Source organism: Symphodus melops (assembly GCF_947650265.1).
Source record: "Symphodus melops genome assembly, chromosome: 6".
Classification (NCBI taxonomy): Eukaryota; Metazoa; Chordata; class Actinopteri; order Labriformes; family Labridae; genus Symphodus; species Symphodus melops.
The window spans coordinates 6,467,746-6,483,640 of NC_136696.1; the positions used below are offsets into that span (position 1 = coordinate 6,467,746).

At 38.1% G+C, this 15,895-nt stretch overlaps 2 protein-coding genes across 2 annotated transcripts; one reads left to right on the plus strand and one right to left on the minus strand.

Annotated features, from left to right (window-relative positions):
- The first annotated feature begins 585 nt into the window (after positions 1-585).
- LOC306825758 (phosphatidylinositol N-acetylglucosaminyltransferase subunit Y-like) lies at positions 586-1,241 on the plus strand. The gene has a single exon (XM_079346713.1). The coding sequence runs from the start codon at positions 739-741 to the stop codon at positions 949-951; it is 213 nt and encodes a 70-aa protein (XP_079202839.1). The 5' UTR covers positions 586-738; the 3' UTR covers positions 952-1,241.
- Positions 1,242-1,324: 83 nt separating this feature from the next.
- LOC306825757 (uncharacterized protein) lies at positions 1,325-6,560 on the minus strand. Its single transcript, XM_079346712.1, has 3 exons — positions 6,474-6,560; positions 3,365-4,709; positions 1,325-2,034 (listed from the first exon to the last, which is right to left on the minus strand). Exons 2-3 carry the CDS (start codon positions 4,703-4,705, stop codon positions 1,897-1,899), a joined length of 1,479 nt encoding a protein of 492 aa, XP_079202838.1. The 5' UTR covers positions 4,706-4,709; positions 6,474-6,560; the 3' UTR covers positions 1,325-1,896.
- Between the last annotated feature and the right edge of the window lie 9,335 nt (positions 6,561-15,895).

Here is a 15,895-nt window from a genome sequence, read left to right on the forward strand (position 1 = left end):
ACTGATTCTTGCATCCTCTTTCTGGTGCTTAACTTTGGTCATTGACATTGACAACAAGCACTACACTTCTGTGAAATCACTTACTCAATGACAGATCACTGAGCATGTGATCAACTCGATAACGCCTCTGATCAGATTCAATCAATTTAATGTCGGCCTATCTAATAAACAATGTGGACACTTTCTGTTCGGATATTTAAACAAAGGTTACATAAATGTAGTTTTGATAACTGTTGTTAAAACAAACTTATTTAGTAACTATTAAGTGACCACCGTGACTAATATTTGTTGCATTTAGGTGTCGTGGGAAAGCTCAGTCGCTGTATGAAGATGCTGTGTAAAGCACTAATGTCTTAAGTTTTTATGTGGTGAATTAACAAATTGAAGATACAAAAGTTTGTCATACAGGATGAATAATGTTCCACGTGTTGCTCCCAGGTTTAATGCAGATACCAATGAGCTGATCAACGAGGATCTTGGCATCGCCTATCCAATCATTGATGGAATCCCCAACATGATCCCGCAGGAAGCCAGACTGATGCACAAAGACACGGAAACCTCAACTACACCAACACAACAATAGAAACTCCATCAGTGCAACTTCAGCAAAGGCCGGCACAAGACCAGAGGGTTTTGTTTTGAAGACCATTGCACTGAATGAGACAGTACTTGATCCTGATCCTTGTACTTGTAATAAGTCAGATACTGCTAAGCCTGTGTTAGAGCCCACATCCCAGCATGTTCTCTCTTTCCGTGATGGTGGGATTGGTCCCAATAGTATCTTTGTTTGGTTTGTTCTACTCTGCTGCGGTGGATGAGAACTTCCCACAGGGCTGCACCAGCAGCAGCAGCCTGTGTTTCTACAGTCTCCTGCTGCCCGTCACCATCCCTGTCTATGTCTTCTTCCACCTCTGGAGCTGGATGGGGATCAAACTTTTTAGACACAACTAGGCTCTGTTACAGGAAGTCTTCACTGGAAAACACTTCAGTACAATGACATCATCTGTTGGTTATGTTGCTTGGATTTCCAGATTGTGCTGCTGTGATTCGTTTTGATTGAAATAGGAAGAGAGTAGATGCATTACAGGATTATGGTACAGAAGCAGCAGTCTAATGAATGACAATACTGAGATTTTGTGAGTAATAACTGGTGAACACATGAATGGTTCTATTAGTGAAGATGTTTTACAGATGGAGGGCTGCTGTGTGTAAAAACTGAATAAAGATGTCATCTTTCCGAATACTGATTCACGCCTTGCTTAAACATATAATCAACGCTATATTACAATAAATAATGGCAGCAGCATTTCTGTCCACTTGTGACTGAGAAAGTCAAAGAACACAAACATGACACATGAGGGAATGAAAACTACCAGCTGAATCTTGCAGAATGTTTTAATAGGATAATGTGGGTTTCTTCACAGTGAAAAAGTTGAACTGACAAACACTCGCTCTCTCACAGAACAGAGACCAAACGGTAGTGAATTAATATTGAGGTTGAAGCTTCCTGAAAACATTTAAACACCAGAAACTTCAAACTGATCATTAAAGAGGTAACGTGAACTACAAACTCCATGCCAAAAACATCAAATATATATATATTCTTATAAATAAAGTCAATCAGACTTTGCAATCTGCCTAAAGTTCATTTAAGGACAAGCTTTTCTTTGAAAGATAACTCCAGAGCTCCTCCCTGCAGCTGTAACATCTGTCTGAGTTGTCTTTTGTACGTCACGTTTTTTGGCTCAAAGATTTTGACCTAACAACAAGCTTCCTACTGAGCGTTAGCATCAACAGCTGAATGTGTCGCTCTTTAACTTAATGCTTTTTGGTTCCAGACCTGAAAGGACGTCGAGCAGCTACAGTTACACTGAGACACAGACGATGATCGCATGGTCAGTGACCCTTTTTGCTTTTCACCTCTCGGCTGCCCTGGGCGAGTTTCATCAGTGGAGACTCCGGTCTGGGAGAATGTCCCTCTCCTTTCGTCTTGAAAAAGAAGGACTCATTGAGTTTCATCTGGACTGCTCTGACCTGACGTCAAACAAACAAATATTGGAAAACAATCAGTGCAATCAGTTTGCTTATGTTCCAATCTTTAATACCCATTAAACTCGTTTAACTGAAGATTTAAATCTTACATTTGGGTGCACATGATGTCTTAATAATAAATAAATCGTATGTATTCTCCTTGGGGTCTGATATGGATCATGTGCTGCTTTTTACTAATCACGAAAACCCTTGATCTCATGACTCATATCAAACCAGTGTGTTTATAGTATCATGAAAGAACACTGATGTTAAACCACACTGATTCAGACTATAATTCACTCAGCAGGATTGCAGCCTGAACAGAGCCAAACAACCTGCCAGGTGAGAAGTGACACACAGACGTCAACTAAAGAAGCTGCTTCATCTTCACCAAATGCAAATAAAGTAGCCCATGAAGTTTAAACCATGAAGGAGAACAACATGCAGTCGAGGCTGTTGGACATTCATCTACAATGTTTAAAATCCACGGTCCAAAGCTCTTCACAGTCCAGCTGTTGTTAGGTCATTACAGAATGTGATTTTATATTCTTATTGTTTTCACATGTACACGTTAACCTCATGGATTAATGCTGATCAAACTGTTTGTTTATTGGTTTAACCCTTACAATGTGAAACAAGTCTACAGAATGATGCCCCGTCTTTGCTCGTCTGATCATGTCAGTGAAAGGATGGAGGATTGTTAGAATTGTTCACAAAGACAAAAATAGATCCCTCATAGATTTGTAGGACAAATAATACTATGTTCCTTATACTTACTGTATGTACAAAGAGTTCAAGACAGAAGAAAAACCTCTACAATGAGAAAATCTATCGACTTCTTTTCTCTGTTAGCGACAGATGCTTGACAAGAAGCTCACTTCAGATGGATCAGGTCGGATGATACAATCCATCTTCTGGTCGCTGGCTTCAAATTCGTTACAGGATAGATTGAAGATGAATTGTTTTAAAGTCCTAATGGCTCTTAAATAGCTGACCTTCTCAGCCCTTGCACAACCTCCAGGCCGCTTAACTCTACAGACATGAGCCTCCGGGGGTGAGTTAGCATGTGTTAGCAGTCAAAGCTCCCTGACTGTGGAACAGCTCTGTGACCTCAACCAGGTCCTCCCCTGCCCTTCTGTCGCCTCAACATGATGACGTTACAACTTCTCTAACCATTGTATTAGTTTCACAGTTATAATTCTAATATTAAATCTCTTTTTTGCCTGAGCTGTTGCTGTTTTTAAATTTCCTTTACAAATACATTTGATTGAATTGAAATGTGACATATGATGAAACAGGTGTTAAATTGTAAATAGATCACATGATATATTACCTGGGTCTGGTCCTGCCTGCCAGTGCGACTGGGCTGCTCGTTGTCCTCACTGGAGGTCGACGTGTCTGCTGTTTCAGCTTTAGCTCCAGTGCTTACAGAGCCAGGATGCTGATAAGAAGGCTTTTCCTGTACCTCTACCTCTTTAAGGTATGAAGAACACGACAGACGCTGTTTATGTTGGTCGTCATGTGTCCCCGGGTCTTTTCTGGCTCTCTGAGCTGAGCTCAGGTCCAAAGGTTCCAAATCCTCAAAGTGTGCGGCGTCTCTCCTTCTGTGGCAGAAGTTCAGGTAGGAAGAGAGCTCAGTGGTGAAGAAGTTTTCTGTCTGTGTAGAAGTGCTGGTCACTGATGGCTGAAGACAAGGTTTTGAAACAGGAGAATGTTTCTTGGACTGTGTGATCTCTGTGGAGGAGGGTAGAACAATGGGCTTGTCCAGGTAAGGATTCATCACTCTGGGTTTGGTATAGAGAGGACGTGATCCTTTTGTCCTCTCAGTGTGGTTTGTGTTTAACTGTGTCTGTGACTGAGGAGACAGTTTCCCCTCTCTACATAACGCACCTTCTTCCTCTCCTTCTATCTTACATGCCCGTGATGTCTTTGGTTTCTGCTCAGGCATCTTCCTGTCATGCTGATAGAATTCTGCGTCTTCTGAACTTTTAAGTGGCTCTTCATGAAGCTGCTCCATCCGCGTAGCCGCAGCCGGAGGTGTTTTAATGGCTTTGTCAACGGCATCATCACTGGAAGGTTGGGAGGGCGGAGCTCCAAATGTTTTCTGGGTAATAAAAAGGTCCTGGCTGTTTATGTCGTCGCTGGTGTTCTGAGAGTCGGTGTGGAGTGTTAGAGCTTTGCCGAGCCGTGTAGCATGTGAACAGCTCTCACTGCCTCTCACAGCTTCATTCACTGTGGGAGACTGCTGAGTAGACGAGACAAATTTGGGACGTTTGATTCGCATATAAGCTGGTGACAAGTCAAACCCCACTTTCTTTTTCTTTTTGGCCTTCTTTTTTGAGTCTTGAGTGAGTTGATCAGGATGGGGCTTGTCACTGCTGAGTGAACTGGAGGTTTGTTTAGCGTGTGCGTTACTGCTCTGTGTGAATACAGCGCTGTCATCTTGTCCAAAAGGTAATCTGTTTTTCTTCTTCTTCTTTTTCTTGTCTTTCCTTTCCTTCATTGCCTCCTTGTATTTGGAGCTTTTCTTCTTCTTTTTCTGGACCTGTTCCTCAGTATTCGTGCTGAAGTTGTTTTTGCTTTTTAGACATTTTGTGCCCTTTTTCTTTCCTTTTCTTCTCCCAGGTGATATCCAAGACTCCCAAAAGGAGTCCATATCCTCAAAGTCACCCATGGATCTGTCATGAAAAGAGCAGAGTTACAAAAAAAACATTAAAAAACTTCAGTCATCACTTTTTTAATACAAAGTATCTACAAGTCTCCCATGTGGAGAGTGCTAAGGCTTTCTTCAAATGTAAAGTATTTTCCAGTTATGTTGTGATATAATCTCTAAGTAAACATTTAGAAACAGTTTGTAAAATAGATATTAAAAGCAGTAACAGACAGTATCCCAAGGTCAGTTACATAACAGGAAGGTCTAACTTTGAAACTCTGACAAATACTGTACATGTGATTATGCAATTTTCTCCAGATGTTCAATTTGGGACTTTTATTTTACTGGGGGGTTTTTTCATCGCTTACCTTTATTAACCTGACTATCTGAACGTTTTTGACTTAGCAGTGTTAACATCTTGTCTTTTGTAGGAGGAAGCCACATGCCTCCAGCTTTTCAATACAAAGAGTGTCTCAGACTCTATCCTGACGGCATGAGCAGTGTTCTTGTAGGGTGTATTTTCATTCAATGTAATGATAGATAGAGAGATAGATTGATCCTTTATTGGTCCTGAAGGAAATTCAAGGCATCCAGTAGTAGTATACAAGACATGCAGGACACAAGACATAAACAGTAAACATTAAACAACTGCTGTCCCCCCCTCCCTTCAGTATGTAATAAACCTGAAACAAGATTTTGGAGGTACTCTACATGACTAAGAGTAAACAAATTAAACCAGTGCAACTAGAAATAGACTCATACTTATAAAAAGAAATGTAAATAACCTGAAAATATGTGTGCTATTGGTGGTGAAGGAGAGCATTGTCTTAGATGACACTTGAAAAACATCACATAGAGGTTCCACATGGCTGACATATGTGACTTTGGTTTTCCAATCATTTATTGATGTTTTATCTCCAACTTCTGACCTGTTTGTCCAAAGAGACACATTACTGTTCTGTCTGATTTCATCTGCTTAACAACTTCATTTTGTGTTGTCTGTAATCTGCCTTGTAATGTAATCAGGAATGATTGGTGGTAACAAAAGTGTGCGTTAGGTTTCATCTCTTCCATGATGAGGATTTAAACTGGTCTATTTTGTTTATCACTGTTATGGCCTCACATTAAGCCCCGGCATGAGGCAGCAGACATGATGAATGCTCTGTGCTTCTATAAAGATAAACTCAGCAGAGTCGAGACTGTACTCCATACAGCCAATGAGTAAATAGTAATTACTGACTATCTAAATTATGCATATCTGTCTTGCATGTACATATTTTATCCACAAATAACTGGACAATTATACACATTTAAAGTCCACTGCCTACAAGTAGGGTTATAGGCTTGACTGAAGATTTGTATCCTGGGTTTTTATGTCAATTACGGTTAATCTGTTTAAGCGAGTGGGCCAAAGTAAGCCTGTGCATCAGTCTGTCTGTCCAGAAAAATCTCTCTGCTACAGTATCAAATGTAGCATTTCGATAAAAGAGGTTAGCAACAAATGTAAGGCGGTTTACAACAATGTAGCTTACTGATGAAGATGTGACTTATCTATCCGAACAGGTATATTATATCTTTTATCCTACAGTTTTTACAGTTTTGTCTTTACCATCCCAGCTGATGACAAAACAGGTAGACATAGGCTAAGCAGAATAACCTAACCTATAAAAAAAGTTGACGTTAGAGTATTCATGTTTGTGTCTTCATAAAATTTCGGTTTGTACGACTTTAACTTAATATCAAATGACAAAAAAGTCAATTAAAATGCCAAACGTTATTAACAACTTACCATTAGTTTCACGTTCCTCGGGAGGCAGATTCAATTTCAGCGGGTAAAACAAAACTTCAAAGGGGCCGCCTTTGCTCTCAACAGGTCATGTTGCATTAAAGTGCAACCACAGACAGCAAGGGCTTCTCCTTCATAACTACAGTCCTTCAAATACATGCACAACTTTTAAGTGAACGAAAAGGGGAAACTTCAATTCGAATACCCCGCTTAAAATGTAAATACTCATTTCTTGCATTGATTAAACTTATTTCTCTTCGTTTTATTGCCGAAATGCATTAGGAACACAATATTTTCCGGCGAATAAACGTATCACCTCTTACCAAGTCAATTTCTTAGAGGGTCCCAAAATGTCGGGGGTTTTTTGGTATGGTGACTATTGGTAGTAGACACTTACTATAGATGTGGAGGAAGCATCCAGCCTGCTGTAGGCTATTTAATAGTATCTACCATTTCTCGCAAAGAAAATACTGTCTAAAATAAGGCAATTGTGCGAGTTCATGTTTCACAAAATATTCACATATAAGACCACTAGAGGTCGCAATTGACCATAACTTCCTATTATGATACTCTGTAAAGCGCTTTTAGGTGTTGATCTTTATTTGGAAGAAGAGGGAAAATGATTTCTGACATTAAGTATTTGATACCGTTTACAGTTTAAGTTGAAGAAGACACCCATTGTACCAAAATCCATGAAACTGGTCTAAATACATGATTTATAACGATTTACAACGAATTTAAAAATAAAAACTAAACCACACGTTTGCAACTTTAAAAAAACCTTTCCTCTCATAAGATTTGTTTGTGCCATGTTTTGTCTTTTGCTCAGTCACTTTGCCAGTAACCATTTTCATAAATACCCTCGATGACCCTCTCAAAATCCTCCACAGGTTCATGACTCATTCTCTGTGTCCCTTTGTTGAAACCAGTGCGAAGAATAAGGCTACCTTGAAATGACTTGAAAACATTTTTCTCTTTTTCATACATTTCAAGAAAATCAACCATACATCCTGGACCTATAAAATTAAACAACAAAGCCCTTTCACACAAAAAGTTTTGATATAATTATAAAGAAATAAGATTATTGATTAGCAATTGCCAGATGCAAAAGGTTGGATCTGTTTAGCACTTATAATCAGCTATATGGGGATATTTTTATATAGGGATAGTTTTCTGACTACTCAAAGCGCTTTTACACAGTATGTCACACTAACATTCATACCCTTTCACACGCTGATGGCAGAGGTTGCTATGTAGTATCATCCATCAGAAGTAACTAATCCATTTACACTGCCACCAAAGCAGTGGAAGCAATGCAGGGTTAAGTTGTCTTGTCCAAGGACACATAGGACATGTTGCTCAGATAGGGATCAAACTCTCGATCTTCCGGTTCAGAGACGACGACTCTGCTAACTGAGCCACAGCCGCCCCACATATGTCAGAGTTCCTATGCATCGCTGATATAATGATTCATTGAGTATTTCTATGGATACATCAGAGAGATTACATTTAGTCAGTGTCTATAGGCTACATTTTCAGCTATGAATTTGTTTATGAAATTGTTGTCTAGTAATTAAAAATCTCTCCATCTCACTTTCCCCCACTAGATTAAAACAGCTTTTATCTCAAGAGAACAGCTTTAAACAAATTATAGCCAGCGTGCACATTCTTGCTTCCTTACAGGCTGGAGAGATTGCAGAATTTCCATTTTAGAGCCTGTCTGGCATTTCTCTTGAGTAATGCTTTGACCCATTTCCATTTAACCATAACATTAGTCTGATCTTTTAATATGTATGAGGCATGAAGAGGGGGAAAATGAGAGAAGGAAGCCCGAAAAAGAGGGCTGTGAGTTATATATTCAGAAATGCTTGTTTGGCACTATGCTTGTACCATCAGAAAGAAGTCATACTGTATACAGGGATGCAATTTTACTGGAAGGTTTTTTTTAATTCTTTACTTTGTGCAAGAAAATGTCGTTGTATAGTGAGTATAAGTTGTAAGTTTGTCATTTTTAAATTGTTACAAAAGTGTGCAGTGGACTGTCATTGTTAGCCAATATAGAAAGCTGGGATCTGTGTGAATAAAACAACTTCAGCCCTCTGTACAGAGGCTGTTGTCCCTGAAACCAGAAGCCCAGTTTCAAATCTGACCTGTGGCTCCTTCCTCACATGTCATTCTCCACTCAATAGCTCCCTGATTTGTCAATTCTCTAAAAGTGGCTGTGGCACAGTTGGTAGAGTTGTCGTCGTCTCTCAATTGGAAGGTCGAGGGTTTGATCTCCAGCTCCTACGAGCAACTTGTCCGATGTGTCCTGGGCAAGACACTTCACCCCGAATTGCAGATTGTGTGAATAGAATTAGTTACTTGATGGGCCATATATAAATTTGAATGGGTAGGTGTGACCTGCGGTTTGAGTAGTCTGAAGACTAGAAAAGTGCTATACAAGTTCATTAACCATTTAAAATAAACTAATTAAACTCCCCGGAATATGTTTACGAAAATCATATGCTGTAACAAGCTTTTTTTTAAAAATTGAATTGAAGAAATTAAAATAATCATAAAAAGACACATTTAAACAGCTTAAGGAGAACAGAGACTTGTGAGAAGTAAGAAAAAAGGTTAAGTGTTTTTCCATCTCTGGAAAAATATAGATTCAGTCACAGACATGTCTCAAACTGGCTGTTGTTAAGAAACGTTATCATCGTTTAGGCATGTGTTATTGATATTGCTTCATAAGTTCCCTTCTGTAGATCAATGTGTTTCTTACCACTTGAAGGGTAAAACTAACAATAAGGGTCATTTCCTGCTATACAAGGCACATTATATTTCAGGAAGTTGTCAAAAACTTTAAATAACTTGAATATCAAGTGAACACCTAAAAAAGTGTGTCTTTAAGGTGTTTTGTGGCTTTATTTAGAACAAGGACAGTCTGTATTGTCTTCACCAACTCTTTGGTGTCATTTTGATTTGAAGCAAAAAGAATGGCTAAAAAAGGCAGAAGTGAAAAACAAACTCCATCCTCGAACCGAATCATTGAGGCCTTCCTGAAAATGTTTATTAGCGAGTCAGCAGATGTGTGGGCTCCTAGATATCTAGATATCTTAGACTGTAATGAGGAGAGCCAATTGTTCTTACAGTTTCGCAAGAAGAACTTCAAGCATGAAATGTTTGAGGCTCTATATGGATCCTGAATTAGGACGGTTTTGAGTCTTTCAGAGGGCTTTCTCAAGGGTACTAGAGGAAGACATCCTAGGGAACCAGGGCCATTTTAGCAAGCCTTTTGATCCAGCCAGTAAGTTGAGTCTGTAACCAAACTTTGGACTTGTGGCTGATTCTCATGAGAGGTAAGCTGCAGATAAGGTCAACTTGAAACTGCCTATTTAAACTGCCTAGATTTGAGGCATGAACAGCTTTCATTGTGAGTCATTTTTTATTGCCAAGTACATTTAGGTAAGTGAGGAATTTGTCTTGGTGTATTGGTTCGAAAAAAAAACAAGGCTATAATAAAATCAAAATAAGCGCTTAAATACGTAAATGGAACATTATGTAAGTTTTGAAATGTTTATGTTAATATTTCTCTTGTGTATCTGGCAGCTCTGTGTCTAGACCAGTGGCTCTTCAACTGGAACTAAGACAATCCTCCTGTGGTCAAAATGTTCTGTTGTTCAGAGGTACATGTAGCACATCATGGAACAACCTACTCAATCTTACAGTACATATTATACATTCTCGTGCAGCAGTGTGTGCATTCACATCTCTTCCAAAGAGTGCAATTACACCTGCACTTTACAATAATGTGGAATACAAAAAAATTTTAGGATATTATCTCCTACCTCCTTACTGTTTCTGCTTTCAAGTTGATGCTAAATTAAGTTGAGAACGTTTATTTGAAAATAGCACATAAATAGATACTACATAAAAATAGCATGTATATATATATATAGCACATCAAACGGATTTTGTTCTGTCTCCAACTGGTCCCATGACAAACTAATGCTTGCAAAAGGTTCCTAGGTATGTACTGAAAGTGCATCAACCGGCAGTGGAGGAACACAGACACTATTTTTGCATTTGCATTTGGAGCGGATGCAGTTTTATGCAAATTTGCGATAATAGGCGTCAAGGGGTTAAGAATTGATTATACCTTTTAAGAAAGCTGAAAAAGAAAAATTAAACTCAACTTCACAGGCAGTTGGTTAATTTGTTTTGCGCTCTTAAACTTGCGTTGTATCTATTTAAGTAGGTATGATGGTTTGTAATAAGTAATTTTCAACAGCCAGCCTCATTCAGACAACACAATTATAACTTTGTTTTTTATGCTTAATCAACGCAATCAATACAGCTAAGAGAAAGGAGTTCGGCACTTCTAGCAGCCTGGTGTGCGGGTGTCTGGTGTCAGCAAAGTTATGGTGCAGTGCCATAAGAAGAAGGACAGTTCCAGGAAAAGGGGGTCAAGTTGTAATAAAGAAGTGCTTGTAATACACATGAGCTCACTTACTGTTCAGTGCTGACCCTTACCCCTATTCAATTATTCATGCCACTCACACTGAGGCGCACAGCTTTTCTACTCATTGACAGATTTGCGAGCCTAAATACCACAACACTTCTATTAATGGTTTCATTTACTTTGATCTATAAATTGTCTTTAATTGGAACAGACATCAATATCAGACACACTGTTAATTACTTTCTATCAACAGGACTATACAAATAATAAATTCACACCAGAAAGAATTTTTTAATTTGAACAAAATTAGGACATCGATAACAAATTTGAATAAAAATAAAAAAAACATTTAATATCACTTTGTTAAACAGTTTGCAAAGCTGCTTAAAGGCCTGTATCACTACTCTGTATCTTTTACAGAGATGCAGTCGTTCATATTTATTATTTGTGTATTTCTGCTTTCTCTCCTTAATTTTAAAGCAACAAATTGTTTCAAAATTAAAAGTACAGAGGCCTCTAATTGAGACCTGCCTTTATTTGTCAGAAAGTATGCCAACACAATTTTAATTAATGACTTGACTGTCTTGTGAAGTTTTATTTTTTATTAAGAAATGTTTTCTGAAGTGTGAAATCAATAGAACTTGCTCAATGAGGCACAATCTGTTCCTATTAATCTTACTTCTATGGTACACAAACTCACAAACAAGAAGAAGTCTGACAAAGTTTATGTACACTACCTGCACTGCACCAAACTGCAGAGTTATATGTAGAATAGCTAGCAGGTTTCTTTTCTGGTTTTCGAAAAAGAAGGGGAAAGGGGAAAGAATATGTGGCTTTCATTTATCAGGTGGACAGATAAAAAAACTCTGAAAGTACGTTTATGTTGTTAACTGTTTCTGTATTATGAGCTTACATCAGATAACATGTATTAAGACTGGACAGCTCAGCACCTCAGCTTAAGTGATACCAAAAGATTTAGAGCTCCACCTATTGACTGGCTGCGGTATAATTCAAAAAACCTGCCCCCTTTGTGTTAACAGAAGGGTAATGGGTCAAACTTGAAAAAAATCAAATAACACTTAAACTGTTATTCTCAAAGATAATTTTGTCTTGATGATGTGTTATTATCTAACTGAACAAATACACACATACACAAGAGTTATTGAATTGTACATAATCATGAGCGTCTGCTTCAGGCCGACAGGAATCTGTTTTGCTGAACTGACCTGACAGGAGGGATCTTTGTTGTTTCGATGTCAATAATGTGGCTCTTCCACTCAATCTCTTCAGTGCAGACTCTAAATCCCAATGGACAAAATGAAGACCCGCAGTCATGTGGGTATTTTGGCTTCAAATTTGTACAACGGGAGGAGGTTGAGGTGGATTGTCCATCTCCGTTAACAGTCAAACTTTTTCGTTAAAGTTCTGAGCCCCCTAACAGGATGAAAAATAGAAATGACAAAGATGTTTTTTTTTTGTTATTTTTAATATGTTCCATTTAAATTTGCAATTTGTCTTGTTTTTGTGTGTTGTCTCTTTAATGGGATTGTGTAAGTCCTCAGTGTTATTGACTTTGTTTATTTGTGATGCATGCATTATTTGCAAAATGCTAAATAACTTTAAAAAAACAAACAATTTCAACATAACATTTTTAAGAGGCAATCTCATCACACATAATCATAAAATCCACTTGACACATCCCACACCTTTAAGACATTGTGTTCCTGTTGTCTTTGAACTTTCTTTAGTGACTTGAGAAATCAGTATCTCTAAAATGTTATTTATCTTCTCTGTCAGCCATCTTAGGACATGCTGTCACCCTCTATAAAAGTCAAAGCTCAACCTGAAATAGAACTCCTCTTCTACTTATTTACTCTACTGCTATCATTCTTAAGTCTCGGGCACCTGCTTGCTTTACTGATGCACCTGACTTGCAATAGGGCCTGCAATGTGTCCCAAGCACCTTTTTCGCCTATGCATGCCATTGGTAACATGTTACACATTATAAAAGCATGAGGTAATGAGGACCGCATGGTTAAGGACCTGAGCTAAGTTCAGAGGTCAAAGTGTTCAGTGGGTGTCATCTAAACATGCCGTGGCCACCATAGTCTGTAATAGTATCACAGGAAAGCAAGCGGGGGTCAATGTCTATGTAGGGCCTCACCGTTTACCCTAAATCTTTTAAAGCTGCTTTGTAAACAATTGGAACAAGTGCCATTTGTTCATGAAACAACATGTGGAATGATTAAGGACTATTGTTTTTTTATTATTATTATTTAAAGCTCTAAAAACCTTTAATTGTTCATTCTTAACTGTTTTAGTGAAAGGATTTGTAAGTGGAATTCGACAGATCATAGAGCTGTTCACAAATAATTTAGTTAAAAACATAATAAACCAAAAATCATTGAGGTGCTTGATGTAATCTCATAGACCCCCTTCTCACCCTGTGTCGTCATGTTCTATCTTCTTTGTGGGACTGGACGAAGGAAGCACCACATGAGGATTGTGAATTGTCAATTTGTCAAGGATAATCATCAAGCACACTTTACACTTTGTGTACACATTAAGAAGTATAACCTTTACAATTCAAAAACACAAAAAATTATTCCTCATACTACTTTTCTGGCAGTCTTCGTGCAGAGGTACGTCAATCCAACACTGCAGTGGACCATAAAGTCCTGTATGGGGGCTCTATGTAAACACAGCCTTTAATGTCATGATTAAGTCATTCCCAACTCCTGTTACAAATATTAAACTGTTACCCTGTTGGTTACTTAACGTGAATATGTAGTGAACTATGTGCTGGATTGATCTTCCCTGGGACACCTGTGGCTGACAGCTGGGGAAAAGTGCTGATGACCCTTATGCCTGATTGACAGAGAGGGATGGGAGGTGTGAGGAGATCTAAAATTCAACGGACAGCTAAACTTTGATGTCTTTCTTAGATGAGCCTGGTGTGAGTTTATAACAGTGTTGGCTAAAGGGGGCTTTTTCCAATATATCAATGGTAAGGTAAAATGCAACCTAATGGCATTCATTTTAAAATGTAGTGAAGTAATAACTTAATGAAAGGAGAATGTAAATACTTATTTATATTCTTCAAAATAGATGTAGTTCAAAATAAGACATTTTTGCAAAAACTTGTTTGCAAAAGTTATAATTGTAAAAGCCATTTATCCGGATACAGCGCACATGTTTTCAGTGGAATTATATATTTTTTAAACGCTTTACAATCTATTTATTAAAATTAAAATTAGACCTATAAATCATGTCTGTGCAACATTTCTGATAAAGATCCTAAAATTCTGCATAAATGTTGCACAGATTTCTTTATTACTTTATTTACTTAAATCTTGTAAACTGTCTTGTTAAGCACAACTAGTGGTTACATTTCATTTTGAATATTATTTTTTTGAACTAACTGTTGGCTCTTGCATTGATGTGTATTTTTCCTTAATGTAAAGCACATTGAGCTCACTGGTAATGAAAAGTGCTTTATAAATAAACATTCTATTCTGTTCTATAAGCACGCACATACAACCACACACAAAACGCTGATGACCAACATCATGACGGCAACCGCATCATCTACGACACAGCTCCTGAACTCCCATATTACTCTTCGATTCAGGAAGTGTTCTCTGACGTCAGGTCTCTGTGAATGCTCTTTTTTTGGAAGGCCACTCATTAAAACAATGTTAATTCTTGAGTCAAGAGTCTTTGTAACCTGGGAAACCCCCTAATGGCCAATGACAGTCATAAATCCATCCAAATGTTGCCGCTTTTGTTGTGAGGCAGACAATAAAAGGTCACAGCAGATGTGGACTAGATCTGGCTACTTTACTGACAGCAAAGTATGCAGGACTGAAAACATGGAAGGAAATTCTTTGCTACAGTCTTAATCAAAATAGGCCTATATCGACATACAGATGAGGATTCTTATTGTTGTGTTACTTCAAGGACAAATGAATCTTATATTAACCAAATCCATTAAAAAATGTAAACATTCAAATCAGGGAAACTCGTACCTTTAAAGATTTAGATTTTTGGTGTGTATTTTTGAAAATATGGTGGGTGTGGGCAGATTTTGTTCAACATGCAAAGCCAATAGTTTGTTCTGGTATGACAGTGTTGAAAGCCTGAAGTTCAAAGGGGGTGTTGTCATTCCTGTCCTGCCCCCTCCAGGAGCTTGAGGTGTGACATCAATAGCAATAATGAAGTCAGCTCATCAATGGCTGGACCCTTGGGCTATAAAAGGAAGTTGGAGAGTCCCATGCATATCATAACTGATCATAGCATTTCACTAAACTACACTGGCTTGACTTTATTTCCACCAGTACTCATCAACTTTAAGCAAACTACGGAGAAGTAATCACAGAACAGGTATGCTGAACACACCTTCAATTAAGTTTGTTTCTGACAGAGTTTAGTTTATTCAGGTGAATTGTGATGTGTTTGAGAGTTAAACAAGGAAAATAGAAATTTAGGAAAATGTTACCCTTAATAAATTAGTTTATATTCAATGGCTTATTTTAACATGAGACATCTTATTTTATGTCAGACATGTTGAAGCTGTAAGAGGTTTGTCAATGTACAACATTAAAAACTTTTGACTAATCTTTTTCATTTGTTTCAAACAGGTCAACATGGTCATCATACAAAATCTGGACTATAAAATCTTGATCACTGTCTGCATTTTACACGTCTTCGCGCTCTGTGAAGGGGGTCCAATGAGGTAACGATCTCCTCCTATCACTGAATTATTTAAGATCAATTAAGATTACCCTCACCAGCCCATGTACATTGCCTTATTTAAGATCTTCTTTTTTTTTTAAACAGTCTGTTTTTCTGTATTGAACTGACAAATATTTCATGATCATGTGCAGAAAAAGGACGGTGAGTGAGATCCAGCTTATGCACAACATTGGAGAGCTAAAGCAGGTGCAGGAGCGTCGGGATTGGCTGCAGATGAGGCTCC